General features: G+C 42.2%; 1 protein-coding gene across 1 annotated transcript; it reads left to right on the forward strand.

Moving 5' to 3' along the window:
* The first annotated feature begins 1,395 nt into the window (after window positions 1–1,395).
* Window positions 1,396–17,204, forward strand: ERFE (erythroferrone). The gene is made up of 8 exons (XM_053304327.1): window positions 1,396–2,330; window positions 5,472–5,594; window positions 8,246–8,348; window positions 10,576–10,796; window positions 11,741–11,849; window positions 13,976–14,066; window positions 15,390–15,468; window positions 15,876–17,204. The coding sequence occupies exons 1-8, from the start codon at window positions 2,151–2,153 to the stop codon at window positions 15,972–15,974; spliced, it is 1,005 nt and encodes a 334-aa protein (XP_053160302.1). The 5' UTR covers window positions 1,396–2,150; the 3' UTR covers window positions 15,975–17,204.
* Window positions 17,205–19,034: the final 1,830 nt, after the last annotated feature.

Raw genomic sequence — 19,034 nt, forward strand, 5'->3', positions numbered from 1 at the left:
TGAAACCTAAGTATCCAAGTTTTGTGCTGTGAAATTTCCTTATTCCCTGAGCAACAGAACCTAATTTCATTGTTGCATCTCTGCAACAAAAGTGCAACCTCAAAGGAACAGGAAGCTGCCTAAGCCCGAGTCAGCCCATTGGTCCATCTAGCTCGGTACTGACTGCACTGACCAGTAGCTAAGAAGTTTCAGGCAGGAGTTTTAGTTGGCTCTACTTGGAAATGCCAGGGACTTCGCCTGGGAGCTTTTGCATGCAGAACTATGGTGCGGCCACACCTGGAGTACAATTCTGGTCACCACATCTAGAAAAGGACATTATAGAACTGGAAAAGGTGCAGAAGAGGGCAACCAAGATGACCAGGGGCCTAGAGCATCTTTCTGATGAGGCAAGGCTACAACACTTGGGGCTATTTAGTTTAGAAAAAAGATGACTGCGGGGAGACATGATAGAGGTCTATAAAATCATGCATGGTGTGGAGAAAGTGGATAGAGAGAAATTCTTCTCCCTCTCACATAACACTAGAACCATGAGGGGAACTAGAACATGGGGGTCATCCCATGAAATTGATTGCTGGGAAATTTAGGACCAGCAAAACGGAAGTATTTTATTTGCTTGTGGAATTCTCTGTCACAAGATATGATGACAGCCAACAACCTGGATGGCTTTAAGAGGGGTTTGGATAACTTCATGGAGGAGAGGTCTATTAATGGCTACTAGTCAGAGGGCTGTGGGCCACCTCCAGACTCAAAGGCAGGATGCCTCTGAATACCTGTTGCAGGGGAGTAACAGCAGGAGAGAGGGCATGCCCTCACCTCCTGCCTGTACACTTCCAGAGGCATCTGGTGGGCCACTATGTGAAACAGAATGCTGGACTAGATGGGCCTTGGGCCTGATCCAGCAGGGCTGTTCTTATGTTTTTATGTTCTCTACCATTGAGTTCTGGCACCATCCTCAGAGGGGAGAAATATGAACTGTGTGCAGTAAATGATTAAAACCACATTTATTGCACATAAACGGAGATTTTGCATAAAGGACCATAATTTGCATTATAAATGTCAAAGTGGAAGCAGTGTAGGAATTATACAAGTGTATAGCTCCACTTCCCATAATCTTTTGAGTACTGCATACCCCAAGAATCAATTACTCTTTTCCTTGGCAGGCTCTCTATGTGGGATAAAGGAAGTAAAGTTGGCTCATACTTTGCTTTCTCCTCCTAGCTCATGCCTCCTCTCTGCGCACTTTGGTTCTCTGTTTAAATTTAAACTGACCCTGTGTCAGCACACCGGCTGTCAGGTTCTGGCGTTTTAAAGTGGACGCAAGTTGTTGTAGTTTTGAGCGGCTGCCAGTAGGTGGCTCTCTAACCCCCACTAAAATGAACATAGGAGGCGATTCCTGTGAGGCGGGGAATTCAAGCTTATTAAAGGAAGAGGGAAGCCCGCAAAGAAGTTCAGACAAGAGCAAGGGGACAGTGGTGCAGATCCAGCTAGGAGGCTTCTCAAGGGCTCGAAGACTCGTCGGAAGAGGGCACACTGCAAAGAGGATGGGGCAGGAGGTGTCCACCAGGCAGCCCAAGTTGTGAATGGGAAAGCAGAGTAGTATCTAATGGAGGGAAAGAAACGAGATGGCAAATGGCTTCTACATTACCTGGATGCATCACTCCAAGGCCCTTGATTTTAGAGCTTTTTTAAATTAAGCTTTCTAAACTGTAAGGGTCTGTTAGTGAGCCTGCATTAGGTGTTTACACCAACCTTTTGCCAGCTACCACCAGCTTCTTGCCCCAAAGAGGAATTGGATTAGTTTTTCTGACCCTGGTAAAACACCAGGGCCTTGATCTAGTGTGGTGTGGGTTCTTAATTTTTATAAGGAACTCTATTTAAAAAAAAAAAAAACTTTTTAATGCTCGCTTTGTTTTAAGAAGAAGCTTGACATTCTTCAATAGGCTGCTGAGAAAAACATCAGAAACTGCTGAAGATACACTGGAGAAGTACTTTCTGCAGTCCATTTTCTTTGTGAAATTCTCTCAGGAATACCAGCCACTGGGAAGGTCCACAGCTTAATTTGCTTCTTGCTCTTGAGACGTCCCTGGTGACACCTATATCTAAAGGTCTGTCTGTCTAGAAACTAATTCTTTTCAACACTGTATCAAAGAATGGCTGACTGCCCACTTCGATTTTTGGCCATGGGGCTGCTGGCAGTGGCATTTTGTGCAGGCTCAATGGAAAATGAGCAACATGGCAGCAGAAGGAGCCAGGGGAAGAAATCTCAACTGAATAACCATCTCACGGGACGAAGACCAGGCAGCCTTTCCTTGCCATCATCCAATGACTCGGTAAGCACACATATGTTTTACTCAGCTTGCTCACCCAGAGCTTCAGCCAACCCCTTAGCATGAAAATGTCAGTGCTTGAAGCCTAGGTGCATTCATAGCATTTTATCATATGCTGTTCTTTGGCTGAACAACAGTTAATAAATATTATATTACATAAATTGCATAGTCCGCAACCTCCCTGGCTGCTAGAATTATTGAATCTGGTCAGTTCTGGTCCTTCAAAATCTGAAACAAATTCTGAAGTATGTAACAGGAGTTTGACAGAAATCCGGATTTTAAAAGCCCGACTGCAAAATCTTTCCAGCAAACTGTTTTGAGAGTTGCTTTTAACTGTGATGAAAGCACATTAAGCATCTAACAATATTGGAACTCATACAAAATTGCTTGAAAATGTATGCAGGGTCTGCATTAAGGCACAGGACAGCTTAGAACTGTTCACAGCAAATTCCACAGTGGCATTTCAGATTGTAAATACAGTTTCTCCTCCATGGTATCAGCGATTCCATATGTTATGCAACAGAATGACATAGGAGAGGGCCTGTGATTTATATGAGAATTTATTACTCTTTATTTAAAATGCATGATCAGAAATAATCCATCCCAGAAGTATGGATTCTTGCCATAAAGAACCTTAATTCAGGTGAGTTATCTCAGGACTACTACTACAGTACTATGAATATTTATATACCGCTTTTCAACAAAAGTTCCCAAAGTGGTTTACATAGAGAAATTAAAAATAAACAAATAAAATGGCTGCCTGTCCCCAAAGAGCTCACAATGTAAAAAGACTATTGCTTTGTATCTACCTCCTGTAGTCAAGGGATAATTTTCCTATTTTTTTATTTTTTAAAACCTACAGTAGCACACCTGATCTCAACTCTGTGGACCAGATTGTGTAGACTGATGTATGGCAGGACCATACATCTTTGGCCCTCCAGCTGTTCTTGGACTACAACTCTCATCATCCTCAGCCACAGTGATCAATAATTGGGGATGATGGGAGCTATAGTCCAACAAGAGCTGGAGAGTTAAAATTGTGCAGCCCTGATCTATGGAGTCATTGTTAGACAGATGGTCTTGCTTGAACCAATGATATTTTATTCCTTTCCCATTATCTGACTCTATTGACTGTCTCACATATGTATTTGCACATCTGCTTCTTCTACATTTTATTACTCTAGACCTGATATAACTTGCAAGTGTGGAACGATTGGTTGGGTCCCAGCTAGTGGAATGATGGGTTGTGTCCCACCCTGCTAACTTGGCAAAGAGGCACCTTTTAACGTGGTGATTATCTTTATTTTGCAGGGGGAGAGTAACTGGCCCTATCCACCCCCAGCACAGTACCTCCAGTGACTGTTGCTGGTGTATATCTTATGTTTCTTTTTGTGAGCCCTTTGGGGACAGGGATCCATCTTATTTATTTATTATTTCTCTGTGTAAACCGCCCTGGGCCATTTTTGGAAGGGCGGTATAGAAATTGAATAAATAAATAATATAATTTAATAATAATAATAATAATAGTAGTAGTAGTAGTAGTAGTAGTAGTAGTAGTAGTACTTCTGTGAAGAAGTTTCATTTGTGCAAAAGGGAAGCAGCAATTTTTGCTTATCCCCTCCCTGCCCCCCAAAGTCCCCTTTGGCACATAAAAATTTGTTCCTGAGGGCCTCCAATCTTCAATGTTGTGTTTCTGGGGAGCACAGGGACTGTATATGGAAGCAGGGACTGGCAGAAGTCGCTCCTGTCCCCTTGCATGAATGGAACAACTTCTGCTGCTGAAGTACTAGTTAGAATGCAACCCATTGTGTTGAAAGTTCTGGTGAAAGTTCTCAGGTGAAAGTTCTGTGTCGTGTTTGATCTCTGATGCCCTATTCACACACTTACACTTTGATGCTTTAATCATCCCTATTTACACACCTGAAGATCATATGTATGTAAGCCAGACCTAAGATTCTAGAGAAATAAATTTACATGTAGAATATTTCATCCCCACTTTGCACATTCCTCATTTTTCTCAAAATCTTCCAAACCAGCAACCCTTGCAATACAATTTTAGACTGTGAGGCCACTTTCCCAGTGCTAAATCCTTCTCTTCAGCGAGAAGTACTCTACCAGTACTCCCTCTTCTTATAACATGGAGTTACTCCAGCTTGACCTCTCTTTATTTTTCACTATTGTGGTAGACCAACTAAGGAAGATAGCTGAAGGCTCTGAAATGCACCAAATCCAAAGCTGTGGTACGCATTATTAAAATATGCTAATAGCACCTTTGAAATAAATCTGCATTCTCAGATATGGGGAAAACACCCAAGTTGTCTGCACTGGCTTGGGTAAAAATCACGAACAACAACTGTATTCTCTTTTTAAACATTTACCTGGAAGAACTCTGGCTTCTCTCCACTGCTCCTGTAATTTTCTAAGGAAAGGAGTCGGAAAAAAGGACACTCTTGCAAATGGTGTCAATTAAGAACATAGGAAGCTGTCAGACCATAGGTCCATCTAGCTCAGTTTTGTCTACCCAGACTGGCAGCAGCTTCTCCAAGGCTGCAGGCAGGAATCTCTCTCAGACCTATCTTGGAGATGCCAGGGAGGGAACTTGGAGCCTTCTGCTCTTCCCAGAGCAGCTCCATCCACTGAGGGGAATATCTTACAGTGCTCACACATCAAGTCTCCCATTCATACACAACCAGGGCAGACCCTGCTTAGGTAAGGGGACAAGTCATGCTTGCTACCACAAGACCAACTCTCCTGGTTTTGTGGAAGGACACCATTTGCAAAGACTGGGAACACCTCTTGGAATCTACTATCAAACACATTTGGCAAAGTGCACTTGCTAAATGTTGCATTTGAAAAAAATTTTTTCAAAGAACACAACATTCAGTTTTCTGTAGAAGCCTTGTTCAGCACAGTTAACTTCTATGAGAGGAAAGAAAACATCTTAGTGCCTCATTCTTCTGAGAAGGGATTTCAAACCGCTTGAATGCAGTGAACCTCATGAAGATGTTCAGCAAAATTACACAAAAAGTGCTCTTTGGGATAGTTTTATCTATTTCCTGTTTGTCTCTGGTTGTCTCTGTATTCCCCAGGTATTGCTGCTCTGTTAATATATCTTTTTATTTTATTTTTTCTCATTACATAAAGGAAACGAGTGTAGGAAAGATTAGCAGCACTGACTCCCGGCATGCCTGGATGCTCCTACTGAAGCAATCAAATAAAGGGGTGAACAGCAAAAAAAGGTGCAAAAACAAATCCCCAAAGTTCAAGGTAAGCAATATTAACATTGCCTTTCAGAAATTAAGCCTAGATTAGGGATTCTCTGATGATACTATAGGAAGCCTCCCTAATTCTTGATGGCAATTTTCAAGCTTCCCCAAAGGTAACCAAGGCCATTTAACATGCATTGTTTGTTTAGCAATGGTTCAGGAACACACCTGAGCTTAAAGAAGCACAGAGGAATTACTGCAAGGAAATAAAAACCTTGCATGAAAAAGAGAGTTGCCTTATGTGATTTACATAAAGGGTGAAACTTCCTGTGTAGCACAGACTGGGAGGAGAAATGTTAATGCTTTCGCCAAAGTACGATCATCATCATCTTCACCACCATTCTTCAACAGAATTTCAAAATTACAGCATAATAACCTAAAAATTAAAATGAGCATCCAGAAATTTAAAGTGAAACAAGAACTAAAAGAGATTATGAGTTCTGACGGCTGAATATACAAAGTTAGCTACTTACTCAGTTGCACATGGCCTAGAATCCATGATTTTAAGAAGCAGTATACCACTCCATGGTTCTCCCAGGAAAGTGAATGATATAAGCTGGCTCTTTCATTTCTATAAAAATGTCAGAGCAGTAATACATTGGCAGCAGTTTCAATTTCCCCACTTCCACAGGGACACAGACACCCATCATATGGTGTACCATTACATCTTCCATCCAGGAGGGCCAAGGGAAGCATATTAAAATGAAACATGGAAACATCTTCCTATATTTGGGAACATATAATGGCCAACATCCAGCACAGCATAACATGGGCAGTGCTGGTCTACCTGCGCTACTGTGGACTCACAGTGAAGCACTGACAGTCTAGAGCTTTTGTGCAAGAGCGCAAATACTTTGATGAGCACACCTGTATTACAGAAGCGCTAGTTAAATCAGAAACACATAGCTGGTGATCAAATGAGTCTCGGTGTGTTAAATGAAGTACTTGCACTCCTGTGCACAAGCACAAGGCTACCTGTGCTTCCATGCAAATCTGTAGCAGCGCAAGTGGATTAGCACCACCCATGGTATGTTAGGAACACAGAGAGAAGAAGCTGCCTTATACCAAGTCAGACCATTGGTTTATTTAGCTCAGTATTGTCTGCACTGATTGGCAGTGGCTCTCCATGGTTACATGCAGGAGTCTCTCCCAGCCCTACCTGGAGATGCCAGGGAGTGAGCGTGAGAATTCTAGATGCAAGCAGATGCTCTACCACTGACCTCTGGCCCATTCCCTAAGGGAAATAGCTCACAGCAGACAGTGCTCACATGCAGTCACCCATCCAAATGCAATCCAGGGCAGACCCTGCTTAGCAAAAGGCATGTCACATATCATAGCTGTTTTTGAGCCATTGAGAACATCAGTTTTGACCATATTCTCTAACCCTGAGAATGATTTGGGTGACGATTCCCTCTCCTAATGACACCGTAAGAATTTCTTCTGCTTGCAGATGTTCTGGGTCGTTATCTCTGCTTCTTCAGGCCAGTGAGCTGTTTTTCAGCCTTCAACAAAGAAGCCCAAGTCAAAACAATAAGATGAAATGATTTGCACCTGACTTAGTTGGGCTTATCAACAAAAGGGGGGGATGTATAATTGCCAGAGTGTGTTCAGGGGCATACACAAAAACCTGCAGATATCCACAGACAACACAATACAGAGATAAAAGAGAACACTAAGGAGAAAGCTAAGAGCTAACACAGACTTTGAAAATAACACCCTTTTCCTCCTTGTCTTTATTGGAGTTTTTGACAGAGAGATTTCTACTTTTTGACCCTCTTGAAATGGACTGTACCGTGCTTTGAAACACACCTGCGAGCTTTACAATGCTTATCACTGCTTTTTCATGCTTTTCACTGTAACCGTTGCAACTCACCTAAAGTGAAGTACCTTGGCAACAAACTACAACCCCAACAAATATTTATATACAGCTTTTCAACAAAAGTTGCAAAGTGGTTTACAAAGAGAAATAATAAATAAAAATAAGATGGATCCCTGTCCCCAAAGGGCTCATAATCTAAAAAGAAACATTAGATAGACACCAGCAGCAGCCACTAGAGGGATGCTGCGCTGGGGGTGGATAGGGCCAGTTGCTCTCCTCCTGCTAAATAAAGAGATTATCACTTTAAAAAGTTGCCTCTTTGCCCAGTTAGCAGTGGTAGTGCTATCATGTGTGTGCCAATGCCTCTATTTTGATAGGTTTGATTTTTGCATTTTGCCAATAAAAAAATAATAGAAGAAAGATCCTCCTCCTCCTCCTCCTCCTCCTCTAATTATGGCCCTGTCCTCTCCCCGCGAAGGCAGCCATATGTGACAGGTACAATTCTTGCTTGCTACGGCAAGACCAGCTCTCCTCCCCAAATGAGCTTTTCTCCCCTTTTTATATTGGGTAACCTGCCAAAGGCCATTTTGCAAACTCAAAAACATCATAGTCTTTGTGGTGGTGGTGGTGGTGGTGGTGGTACAACCCTCTTTTTCCTTCCTGTACTGGAGAGAAGACCCTCTTCCAGCTGCCATGGCTTTGCTACCCATCCAAAAGGAGCAGCCCTTGACATAGAAAGATATGGATAGTTAACCATAGCTATGCAATTAATAAGTTGGATGTCTGAACTAAAGGACAATTGATCTAAAATACTGCCTCGTATTCGGTTCCAGTTTGGCATTCCAGGTCCCCCAGGGCCTTCTGGTCCACCAGGACCCCCTGGAGGTGTAATCACTCAGGAGGAACTATTGAGGGAATTCCGATTGCTGCTGAAAGGTATGAAACAAAAGTTGCTGTACACCAAACAAGCACGCTGTCCCACTACAAAGCTCCTATGTCCAGAACATAGGACCTATGTCCAGAACATTGCTCCTATGTACAGAACACTTCCCTCTGAAGGAAGGTAGGATGCCTCCTAGTCTTAAGGAGGCAATTATTAGACCGCTTCTGAAGAAGCCTACCTTGGATCCCTCATTGCCAAGTAACTACAAGCCTGTCTCCAACCTTCCGTGGCTGGGCAAGGTAATTGAGAGGGCCGTGGCCTCCCAGCTCCAGACAGTCTTGGAGGAAACTGATTATCTAGATCAGGGGTGGGGAACTTTGGCCCTCCAGCTGTTTTTGAACTACAACTCCCACCATCCCCAGCCATTGTGGCTGGGGATGATGGGAGTTGTAGTTCAAAAACAGCTGGAGGGCCAAGGTTCCCCACCCCTGATCTAGACCCATTTCAAACTGGCTTCCGGGCTGGCTATGGGATGGAGACTGCCTTGATCGGCCTGACGGATGATCTCCAACTGGGAATTGACAGAGGAAGTGTGACTCTGTTGGTCCTTTTGGACCTCTTGGCAGCTTTCAATACTATCGACCATAGTATCCTTCTGGAGCGTCTGAGGGGGCTGGGAGTGAGAGGCACTTCTCTGTAGTGGTTCCGCTCCTACCTCTCAGGTAGGTTCCAGATGGTGTCCCTTGGATACTGCTGTTCTTCAAAATCTGAACTTTTGTATGGTGTCCCTCAGGGCTCCATATTGTCTCCGATGTTGTTTAACATCTACATGAAACCGCTGGGAGAGATCATCAGGAGATTTGGTGAGGGTGTTATCAGTATGCTGATGACATTCAAATCTATTTCTCCATGTCAGCATCATCAGGAGAGGGCATAACCTCCCTAAATGCCTGCCTGGAGTCGGTAATGGGCTGGATGACGGATAACAAACTGAGACTGAATCCAGATAAGACGGAGGTACTCATTGTGTGGAGTCGAAACTCGGGAGACAATTTTGATCTGCCTGTTCTGGATGGGGTCACACTTCCCCAGAAGGAACAGGTATGCAGTGTGGGGGTGCTTCTGGATCCAAATCTCTCTCTGGTGCCCCAGGTTGAGGCAGTGGCCAGAGGTGGTTCTATCAGCTTCGGCTGATATGCCAGCTGTGTCCATTTCTTGAGACAGATGACTTCAAAACAATGGTACATCTGCTGGTAACCTCCAGATTGGATTACTGTAATGTACTCTATGTGGGGCTGCCCTTGAATGTAGTCTGGAAACTACAGTTGGTTCAGAATGTGGCAGCCAGGCTGGTCTCTGGATCATCTAGGAGAGACCATATTACTCGTGTATTGAAGGAGTTACACTGGCTGCCAATATGTTTCTGAGCAAAATACAAAATACAAGGTGTTAGTTATAACCTATAAAGCCCTAAACAGCTTGGTCCCCACCGCCCATTGAGATCATCTGGAGAGGTCCGTCTGCATTTGCCACCGGCTCATCAGGTGGCTACTCAGGAACGGGCCTTCTCTGTTGCTGCCCCGAGGCTTTGGAATGTACTCCCTAGTGAAATAATGCCTCCCCATCTCTGACAATTTTTAAAAAGTCTTTAGCAATAGCAATAGCAATAGCACTTACATTTATATACCGCTCTATAGCCGGAGCTCTCTAAGCGGTTTACAATGATTTAGCATATTGCCCCCCAACATTCTGGGTACTTTAAAGATGCATCTGTTCACCCAGGCTTTTAACTGATACTGTTTTGTTTTTAATGTTGTTTTAGAATATATTTTTTAAATTTTTTAATTGTTGTTTTAAATTTCTTGTTTTTATTTTTAACTAATGTTTTACTTTTGTTTTTATCTTGTTGTAGACTGCCCAGAGACGTAAGTTTTGGGCGGTACAAAAATATGTTAAATAAATAAATAATAAATAAATCAGGTGGACCCTTAATAAGAGGTGATTTCAATGATGTTATGTCAATGAACCCAGGCTTCTGGGTTCTTCTGACACTTTCATTTGCGGTTGCACAATTTTGTTGGAGCAGAACAGACCTGTTCCACGCCACACAGGGGGTGTTTCAGACACATGCAGCGATACGGGTGGTGCTGAACTATGCACTGTATATCAGCTACTATCTACAAAATACGGCACATGCGATGGCATCATTTTTGCTCAAACTTAACTTTGTCAAAAAGTTTGATTGGAACTGCCACATGGCTCTGTGTTGTGGTTATTTAGGAATAATCAGGGAGAAAGAAAGGATTAATCTCAAAACCTGTGACAACTGCCCAGACGAAGAGAATAGGTACAGAGAAGAAGAGAACTTATTGGCCCGGATTACTGGCCAACTGCTAGAAAGCAACGAGCATGGACAAGTAGAGGCAGCATTCTACTGCCGGACCCGGAAGAATGTTTCAATTGAACGACGATCCCTGCAAGAGCTTCAGCTCTATTTCATAGTGAGTAACAGAGAGAAGTCACCTTAATTGGTGCAGTGGGGAAATGCTTGACTAACAAGCAGAAGGTTGCCGGTTCAAATCTCCGCTGGTACTATAGCGGGTTGCAGTGATATAGGAAGATGCTGAAAGGCATCATCTCATACTGAGATAGAAGATAAGGTGGCAAATAACATGACCATGGCCAGAGCTTTCATTTAAGAAAAGAGATTAGCTCCTAAAAATGTAGTTTTCAAGATTTAAGAAGTCCCTGGAAAATGTTCAATTTGGTATCGCTGATACCAAAATATCAAAATTTGGTATTTTGATCCGTGTACCCCAGGTTCACTCCTGTAGAACTGGTCACTTGTCCCCCACTGTAAACGTTTGGCATATTTTCTTCCTTATCCCCAACCATGTGTCCCACCAAATACATATTAACAAGTTACCACTTTTGATTCTCCCCTTCTCTATGAGAACAATTTGTTATGGGGCAACTAACAAATAGTGTATTATTATTATTATTTCTTGTTTACACAGTCAGACAGGTGTTATTGACTGGTTTGTTTTATCCAGACATCGAGTCCTTCCCAAGGACCTGGGATGCCAGAATTTTATTGTCAATGGTTATAGATATCGTCGCAGAATATAGGCTGTTCCCAGTAAAGCTGCTTTTTGTAATTGGTTGATGGTGATTTCTGTGGCCCCAATGGTGTTGAGGTGCTCTTCAAGGTCTTTTGGAACTGCACCCAGGGCGCCAATTACCACTGGGATTATTTTGGTCTTCTTCTTCTTCTTATTATTATTATCATTATACCCATATTAACAACTAAAGCCTGAACAATTGATACCCATATTAACAACTGGGCAGGAACAGGGCCTAATTCAGACCGCTACTTCTACATACAATAGGGAAAACGGAAGTGATAGACTCAAGTACTCATGATCCTGTATTTATTTCTTCCTAGCCTAAAAAGGGGGAAATATTTCAGCGTGGCCTTGGGCTAAACCTTACCAATGGGCAATATGTAGCCCCTCTCAGTGGATACTACATCTTCAAGGCCACACTGCATGTTGGTAAGTGTTCTAAGCTAAGCTTTCAGCACAGAAATGGTTTGGCAGTCTGAGGCTGCTTGATGATATAAACCCAGAGAGCATCAAAAACTTCACATACACTAAACCAGAGCTGAAGAAGAAATGGTTGTGGCTAATGCTCTCTAAGCCTTCAAAAAAAAAAAGAAGAAAAAAAAAAGGTGGAAAAGGAGGTTACAAGAAATTGCAGACCAGTCAGGCTGACTTTGATACCATGGAAAATACTAAAACAGATTATAAAACAGTCAGTCTGTAAGCATCTCGATAACAATGCAGTGTTTAGTAGAGGCCGGCATGGATTTGTCAAGAATAAATCCTGCCAGACTATTCTTGTCTCCTTTTTTGATCATAATACTAGCTTAGCGGATTGTGGGAATGCTGTGGTTGTCATTTATCTTGATTTCAGCAAAACATTTGAGAAACTTCCCCATGATATTGTGGTTAGCAAGCAGCTCACATGGGGGCTAGATGCTACCACCCACCACAAAGTGGAATCACAAGCAGGTGGAAAACCATACTCAAAGAGTGCTAATCAGTGGCTCCACATCATCCTGGAGGGTGGTTTCGAGTGGGATGACATGACACAGGGCTCTATCCCAGGCCCTGTACTTGTTAACAGTTTTATCAACAACATAGATGAACGGGTGAATCCTCATCACATTTTCAGGTGATGCAAAACTAGGAGGGATAGGTAACACCACAGAAGATAGGTAAAAGAATTCAGAATGACCTTGATAGAATAGAAAACTGGGCTGAAGCTAACAAAACTGAAAGACAAGAAGTACAAATGCAAGGTTTTGCACTTAGGCCAGGAAAAACAAACCACAAATGTATAGGATGGGGCATAGCTGAGCTGGCAGTAATACATGTGATATGGATTTCAGGATTATGACATTTTTGAAAGTCTGATTGAGAAGCATTTAAAATAATATATTTAAACTGACCGTATTTTGCATTTCTAGCCCTAGAGCTGTTTGAATTGTTTGCTTGATTCTGCATGAAACTCTTCCCCCTGCTTTTTAAAAACAGAACTAAAATATTCATTTTTCAGTTTAGCATAGCAGGATGCTCCCAAGTCGGCTTTTGGATTGCTAGAAGTAGTTTTCCATTTAAAGACTTTGGCAGGGATGATAACCAAGTTCTGAAAGGCACACAGCCTGGCAGAACTTATCTACACACAACCTAAGACAGTGTAGGTTTCTTGTATGAAGCTTGTAGTCCCTGATTAATGAGTAAGTAAAGCAGATAAAATAGAACTGAACTGAGATCCTGGGCAAACATAGTTAGCCTCAGCAGAAGACTTTCATACATCCCCATCTCAGCTGGTCCTTAAAGCTCTACAAAAATGCTTATTTGAATAGACCTTTTCCAGTAATTATAATACGATTAAAGATCATTTCTAGAAATTAGCAGCTTTGCTCCATTCTTCTCTCCCAATTTGTGTTCCATCATGCCTTGGATTCTGCTCCAATAGCCTTCTGGCAAGAAAAGAGAATGTTAGAACGTTGATAACTGGTTTTGCACATGTACCGTATCCTCACCTCTTCCTGGATGAATTTATCCCTTTGAATTTGTTTTAAAATTCCCTTTAAAATATTTTCCCCTTTATATTTGTTACAGGAGTAACAAGTGGCCAGATGGGGTCCAAAAGACTAATTTTGTGTATCAGGCAATGCAGGTCAACTTCAAAATGTGAGGTTTGGGGGCATTAGTGGGGAAAAATAGATTAAAAGCAATTAAGATTGAACTGTGCAGTGAGCTTCTAAGCAACAGCTATGCTTGCAGCTTTCAAGCCCCTTTAAACTCCACCAGCACAGCTTGCAAAGTTACGGAGGTTCCAGGGCTACTGAGGAGTGTGTGATGGCCATCCTGTTGCTACTCCCAGAATTCCTAATGAAGTAGCAACACTCCTTAGTAGCCATGGCGCCTCCCCAACTTCTCAAGCTGCACCAGCAGGATTTAAAGGGGCTCAAAAGGAACAAGCAAGCCTGTCAGATCAGCAGCTTGCTTTGCAGTAGGTGCAGCTATGTTTAGGTGCTGTGGCCAAGAGCTTCTTTCCAGTAGCAAGTGCCTTGTGTGTTTCTGGCCTGATTAGTTCCTGCCTATTGCAGTTCATGGGGATCATCAAAAGAAAAGCCAGCCACGTGCTCGAGACAGACTGCGCTTGCTGATCTGTGTCCAGTCACTCTGCCACCAGAACATGTGAGTATGCATGCCAGAAATGGCCTGTGTGTATGGGCAGACACATATATACAGATTTCCTTCTGTCTCAAGAACTACGGATTGTGTATTTTTATCCACCATACAATTCTACAAGGTTAGGGCTGATCTCATGAAGATTCCTTTATTGAAATGTGCTTATTGGAGGCATGTTTATACTACACAGATACACAAAAATTAAAAAGCTGCTTTGAATTCTAAGGAAATAAAAATACCTTTTTCTCCCTCCCCTTCACTTTGGAATGTGTAGTTTGGGAAAGTGAACCAAAACCACAAGCCATCTTGAAAATTCCCCACTTCTTTGGAATTCTCTTCCCCTTCAGATTCATCTAGTCCCTTCTCTAGTGATCTTTAAATCCTTACTGAAGACCTTTCTTTTCCACCAGGCATTTGCCCTGTAGTTTACTGTATTTCCTTTCTATTATCTACTTTAGTTTGTATTTTTAGTGTAATTTTTGATGTTACCTTATTTACATGTCATTGTACACCACCCGGAGTCTTTGGAGTGGGTGTTATATTAAATGATTCTAATAAAATAAAAATAATAAAATGGGTTGTCTGGCTAGCCATTGGAGTGGGGAGACTATCACATACAATGCCCCCCCATCCCTCCCTACCAGAGAAAAGATATGTGCTACTGCCCCTGAAGCGTGTGTCTGCTTTCCTTATCCAAAGGTTCTCTTGAAGAGAGATGTGTAAAGATCAAGTGAGTCGCATTGGCATTTACCATTGTTTGTACTGCTTTGGTTCCTCCTTTTTGTTTTTGTCCATTTTAGGTTGAAATCTACTTCTGCCTCTATTGCTCCTTTATTGAAAAGGCTTAATGTCTTAAAGCCATTTAAAGAAGTGCAAAGTTTCCTTCTACCTATTAAATCTCAAGGACAAATTGGGCAGACATCAATTCCCTTCTGTCCTGATTAGGACAGCTCACAAAGTGCAGAACTGCTGTTGTAACCCAATCAGGCCAAGTCATCTTCTTCCATATAGAAGTCTCTCAACTCCCTCCCCAAGTTGCCCTGATTCAGGGTAGCCAGTTCCCTTCATGGGTATCCCACTGGAGCAGTAAGAGTGATTGGTGTCTCCTAGCACAGCTAGTTAAGATTAAAGAGATAGACAGAAGCATCCTTTTGCTCAATTTTACTGCCTGTTTATAAAGGAAAAATAGCAGTTAAGTGATGCAAGGTTGCACCAATTCCACATCACTATTAGGAGAAAAGCTGTATTATGTTTAAAAGGGGATATCTTGCTGTTTGTTTTCTAGTATCTAATAGCATTGATGAGGATACTGGTTTCTCTTGATTTCAGTTCTCTGGAGACAGTGAGTAGTGTTGATGGAAACCGTGAATATTTCACTATTTCAGTGAATGGAATTCTCTTCTTGCAGGTGAGTACCTGCAAACACATGTCAACAGCCAAAAGCCATAATAGGAAGTCAAGAATATACAACTTTGAGGATAGCCAAGAGAACTTACCAAGAACATCCCACTTGGCCCACTGCAAGGCCAGTTGCAACATGTAGACAGGTCAGCTTAACAATGTAAATCTGGCACCTATTATTCTCTTGCTGCCAAACCTAGCATGTAAACAGCTCCCAAGGTTAGGCTCTTTTATTCAATTAAATATTGTTTGGGGGGTATTTAAGTTATAAACTATTTACTATGGATCTGCAGCATTTTTAAAGGGAGGTAAAGATACTTCATACACCCAGATAATTCTTAAGTCATAGTTACATTTTGTGCTGAATTGATCTTGCTTGGCTCTTTCACTCATCCCATAGCTTCTCTATTCCAGGCTGGCCAGTATGCTTCAGTTTTCATGGACAATGCAACAGGATCTGCTCTCACTGTCCGAAATGGGTCAGACTTCAGTGGTGTCCTCTTGGGTGTTTGATTGGCTCGCAGCTGCTTATCGCTAAGCTGAAATGTTGCTTTTTGTCAGTCCAAAGCTAAGTTTGTCCCCTTCAGTCAAATGCAAGTTTGGCAACAGAAGGCAGCAACTTTCTTGTTTGTGCAAGCAAACCTCAAGTTTACCGCTCGCTAGCTCAGCATAGCAAGGTGAAGAAAAAGCAGGAAGAGAGGTGGAGCAAAAGGATGCTGAAACGCATTTGTAGAAGAAAAACACCAACATGGATGCAGCTAACAGTTTTTCATTATTGACAGTCTATGGTTTGACGTTTGTTTCACAGTTGATTCTTAGTGGTGGATCTCATAATAGTTTATCCACAGAAAGTGCATATTGTTTCCTGCTCAGCACCAGATATAAAAATATCACTTTTAGGAGATGCCTCTACTATCTTATGAACAGAGGAAGCTGCTTTATACTGAATCAGACCATTGGTCCATCTACAGTAGCCGACCAGCAGCAGGACCTCCAAAGTTTCAGGCAGGAATCTCCCCGAGCCCTACCTGGAGATGCCAGGGATTGAACCTGGGACCTTCTGCATGCACATATAAAGTAGCTTTGTATCTTCCACTTGCCTGGCAATCACTCCACCCAGATGTGGAACACTCACAGCATTATGCTGGATGGTGCATAGCCATTGCTAGCTTCCAGCTAACTTGCTTACTGCCCTAATTTGTTAGGCACCTGCTACCACAGTTGGTTCAGTTTTGACAGAGATTCTTCCTAAAGGATCTCTGTTGTGTTAAACTAATTGGATCATCTCTTCCTGGTGGCACTGAGCCCAGTAAACAGAGGAAGTATACACTTAGAAGCCAATTAAAAGTTTGTCTCAGAGCAAGTTTACAATTGTGTGCTCAAACATCAACCGATTATGTGAACTGGGGGGTGTCCATTTCTTAGTTAGCCTTATTTTCTACAGGGCTGCCAGAACTGCAGAGAGATATCCAAGAATTATAGAACACAGCCTAGCACCACTCTCTATGACTACTGCAAGCTGGGCACGTAGGCAGGCATTTGAAGTGTACTTGTACTTTGAATATATATATATATAAATATTCTCAGAGAGATTGGGGGGAACCTTATCTATTTTGGCATGAGGATACTTCTGTAACAGGCCTCTCCAGCTGCAAGAGTTTTACATAACCACTCCCTAAAAGCTAAACACATACACATTGGAACTTATGATATAAAGTTAGCATCTACTGGTGCTAGAATGAACTCTGCTTCAATGTGATTTGTTTTTGGGGGGGCTCCAGAAATGTAGGATTTCTCCCATGGTGATACTGTAATTTTAAAACTCACCTAGTATAGGACTGAATAGAATTCATGTGGGAGGATTACATGTTTGAGCACTCCCATCATCTGAAAAACTCCCTGCATTTAGAAAGCTAGCCTGCAAAGATGACTTGACAAAACTAGCTTTCTACATGCAATTCATTTTTTATGTAAGGGAACATTCTGATAAATAATCCTCCCCTTCCCTTCATTATACTTTGAGAGCCAACAACATACAGTGCAGGGAGAGTCAATTTCTCCAAAAGCCAAGTTCAATTACCTAAATTAAGGTTGACCAAAGGATGAAAGCACACAGCCTCACAAGTTAGCTAGATTATAGCTATATGCTTTGGAACCCGGGCAAATTCTCAGTAAGCTGTGCACCCAACCCTTCTCTCTGGAAACACCATCCAGCTTGATAAGACCAAAGTGGTGCCCTGCCCTGCCACATGATCAGCATTAGCCTTCACACTGCAGCTCTTTTGTAATGCTTGCATCCTTACTTACTTGTGTGTATAAATATATGCTATAAAGTATTTTATAAGAAGCTATTTATGTTAAGGAATATGTATTTATGCACTCAGCTTATTGTGAAATAAGCTTAACACATTTTACTTTGTTAAGAGGAATATGGAGAGTACGGAAAGTGGCTATGTCTGTAGATTTGCCAACAGAAAATAAAATGTGGGGAAAAGGTCATACTACAGCACATCTTTGTGGAAGCAGCAATAGCTCTAAAATGTGTGTGCCTCACTAGACTGCAACATCAAATGGTGGCATACTTAGACTGCACGTGTAAGCTGTAGCAATTTTGTTCAATGCCACCTCCAATAACACTTTTCAACAGATTGAGTTGCCAATGATCCATTACCAAGAATTCAATTCATGTACAAAAGGTTCCCCAAGAATCTTCACAAAGCTACATGTGTTTCACAATCAATCTTTTGGGGGGGACTGAATCCTTGTAATCTGTTGTCAAGGGTTCGGCCCCGATTTGCCATGAAGAGGGTGTGATTAGACCCAAAGATATTTCACACAAGTCTTCATTCTTGTCTTAATTTCCTTTCACCACCCAACCTGAAGTGTAAAAGCTGCCAGCGAGTCTCAGATGTGTAGTCACTAGAAGGGATACAAGCAGCCTAATGCTGTGTGTGTTTAATCATGGTGTTTACAAGTGGTACTCACAGGTGAGTGTGCAGAGCATCAAGTCTTCATTTCCTACTGACAAGTCACACATAAGCTGCATACTTGCATTTCTTTGCCATGGGGAAGCCAGCTTTTGATAGGCAAGTTTCTGACCGTGGAGCAAAGAAGTACCCCGTTTACACAGCTAGTCATAAGCAGCACAGTATGTGATCCAGCAAGGTAGACAGATTCAGACACCTCCCTGAATGTTTCACTTTTAGCAGCTAACATGCAAAATCCAAAGCCTTTAAAAAAAAATTAAACAACTCCATATAGTTTAAGAAACAGTCTGTGGGGCGGTCTGTGGAAAGGGAAGATTTCTGGATGTATGGCCTTCACTAGTTTTCAAAGACTGCTGAAGTCAAGAATCAACTCCAGTTTCTTCCTTTCCTGAACAAGTTGCAAGGGTTTTTAAAAGCAAGCAAGTTTTGCATTCTCCCCATAAACCTTCCCTTGCATGTGCCATAGGCTCAGAGCCTACTCTGTAAAGTCAACTTTGGATCATCCATTACAGGTGGTTTTAATCTAGTAAGCCCATCCAGTGGTAATGCTGGATTGGGAAGCTCCAAACCATCCAAATGAGATTCT

Source organism: Hemicordylus capensis, chromosome 3 (assembly GCF_027244095.1).
Source record: "Hemicordylus capensis ecotype Gifberg chromosome 3, rHemCap1.1.pri, whole genome shotgun sequence".
Taxonomy (NCBI): Eukaryota; Metazoa; Chordata; class Lepidosauria; order Squamata; family Cordylidae; genus Hemicordylus; species Hemicordylus capensis.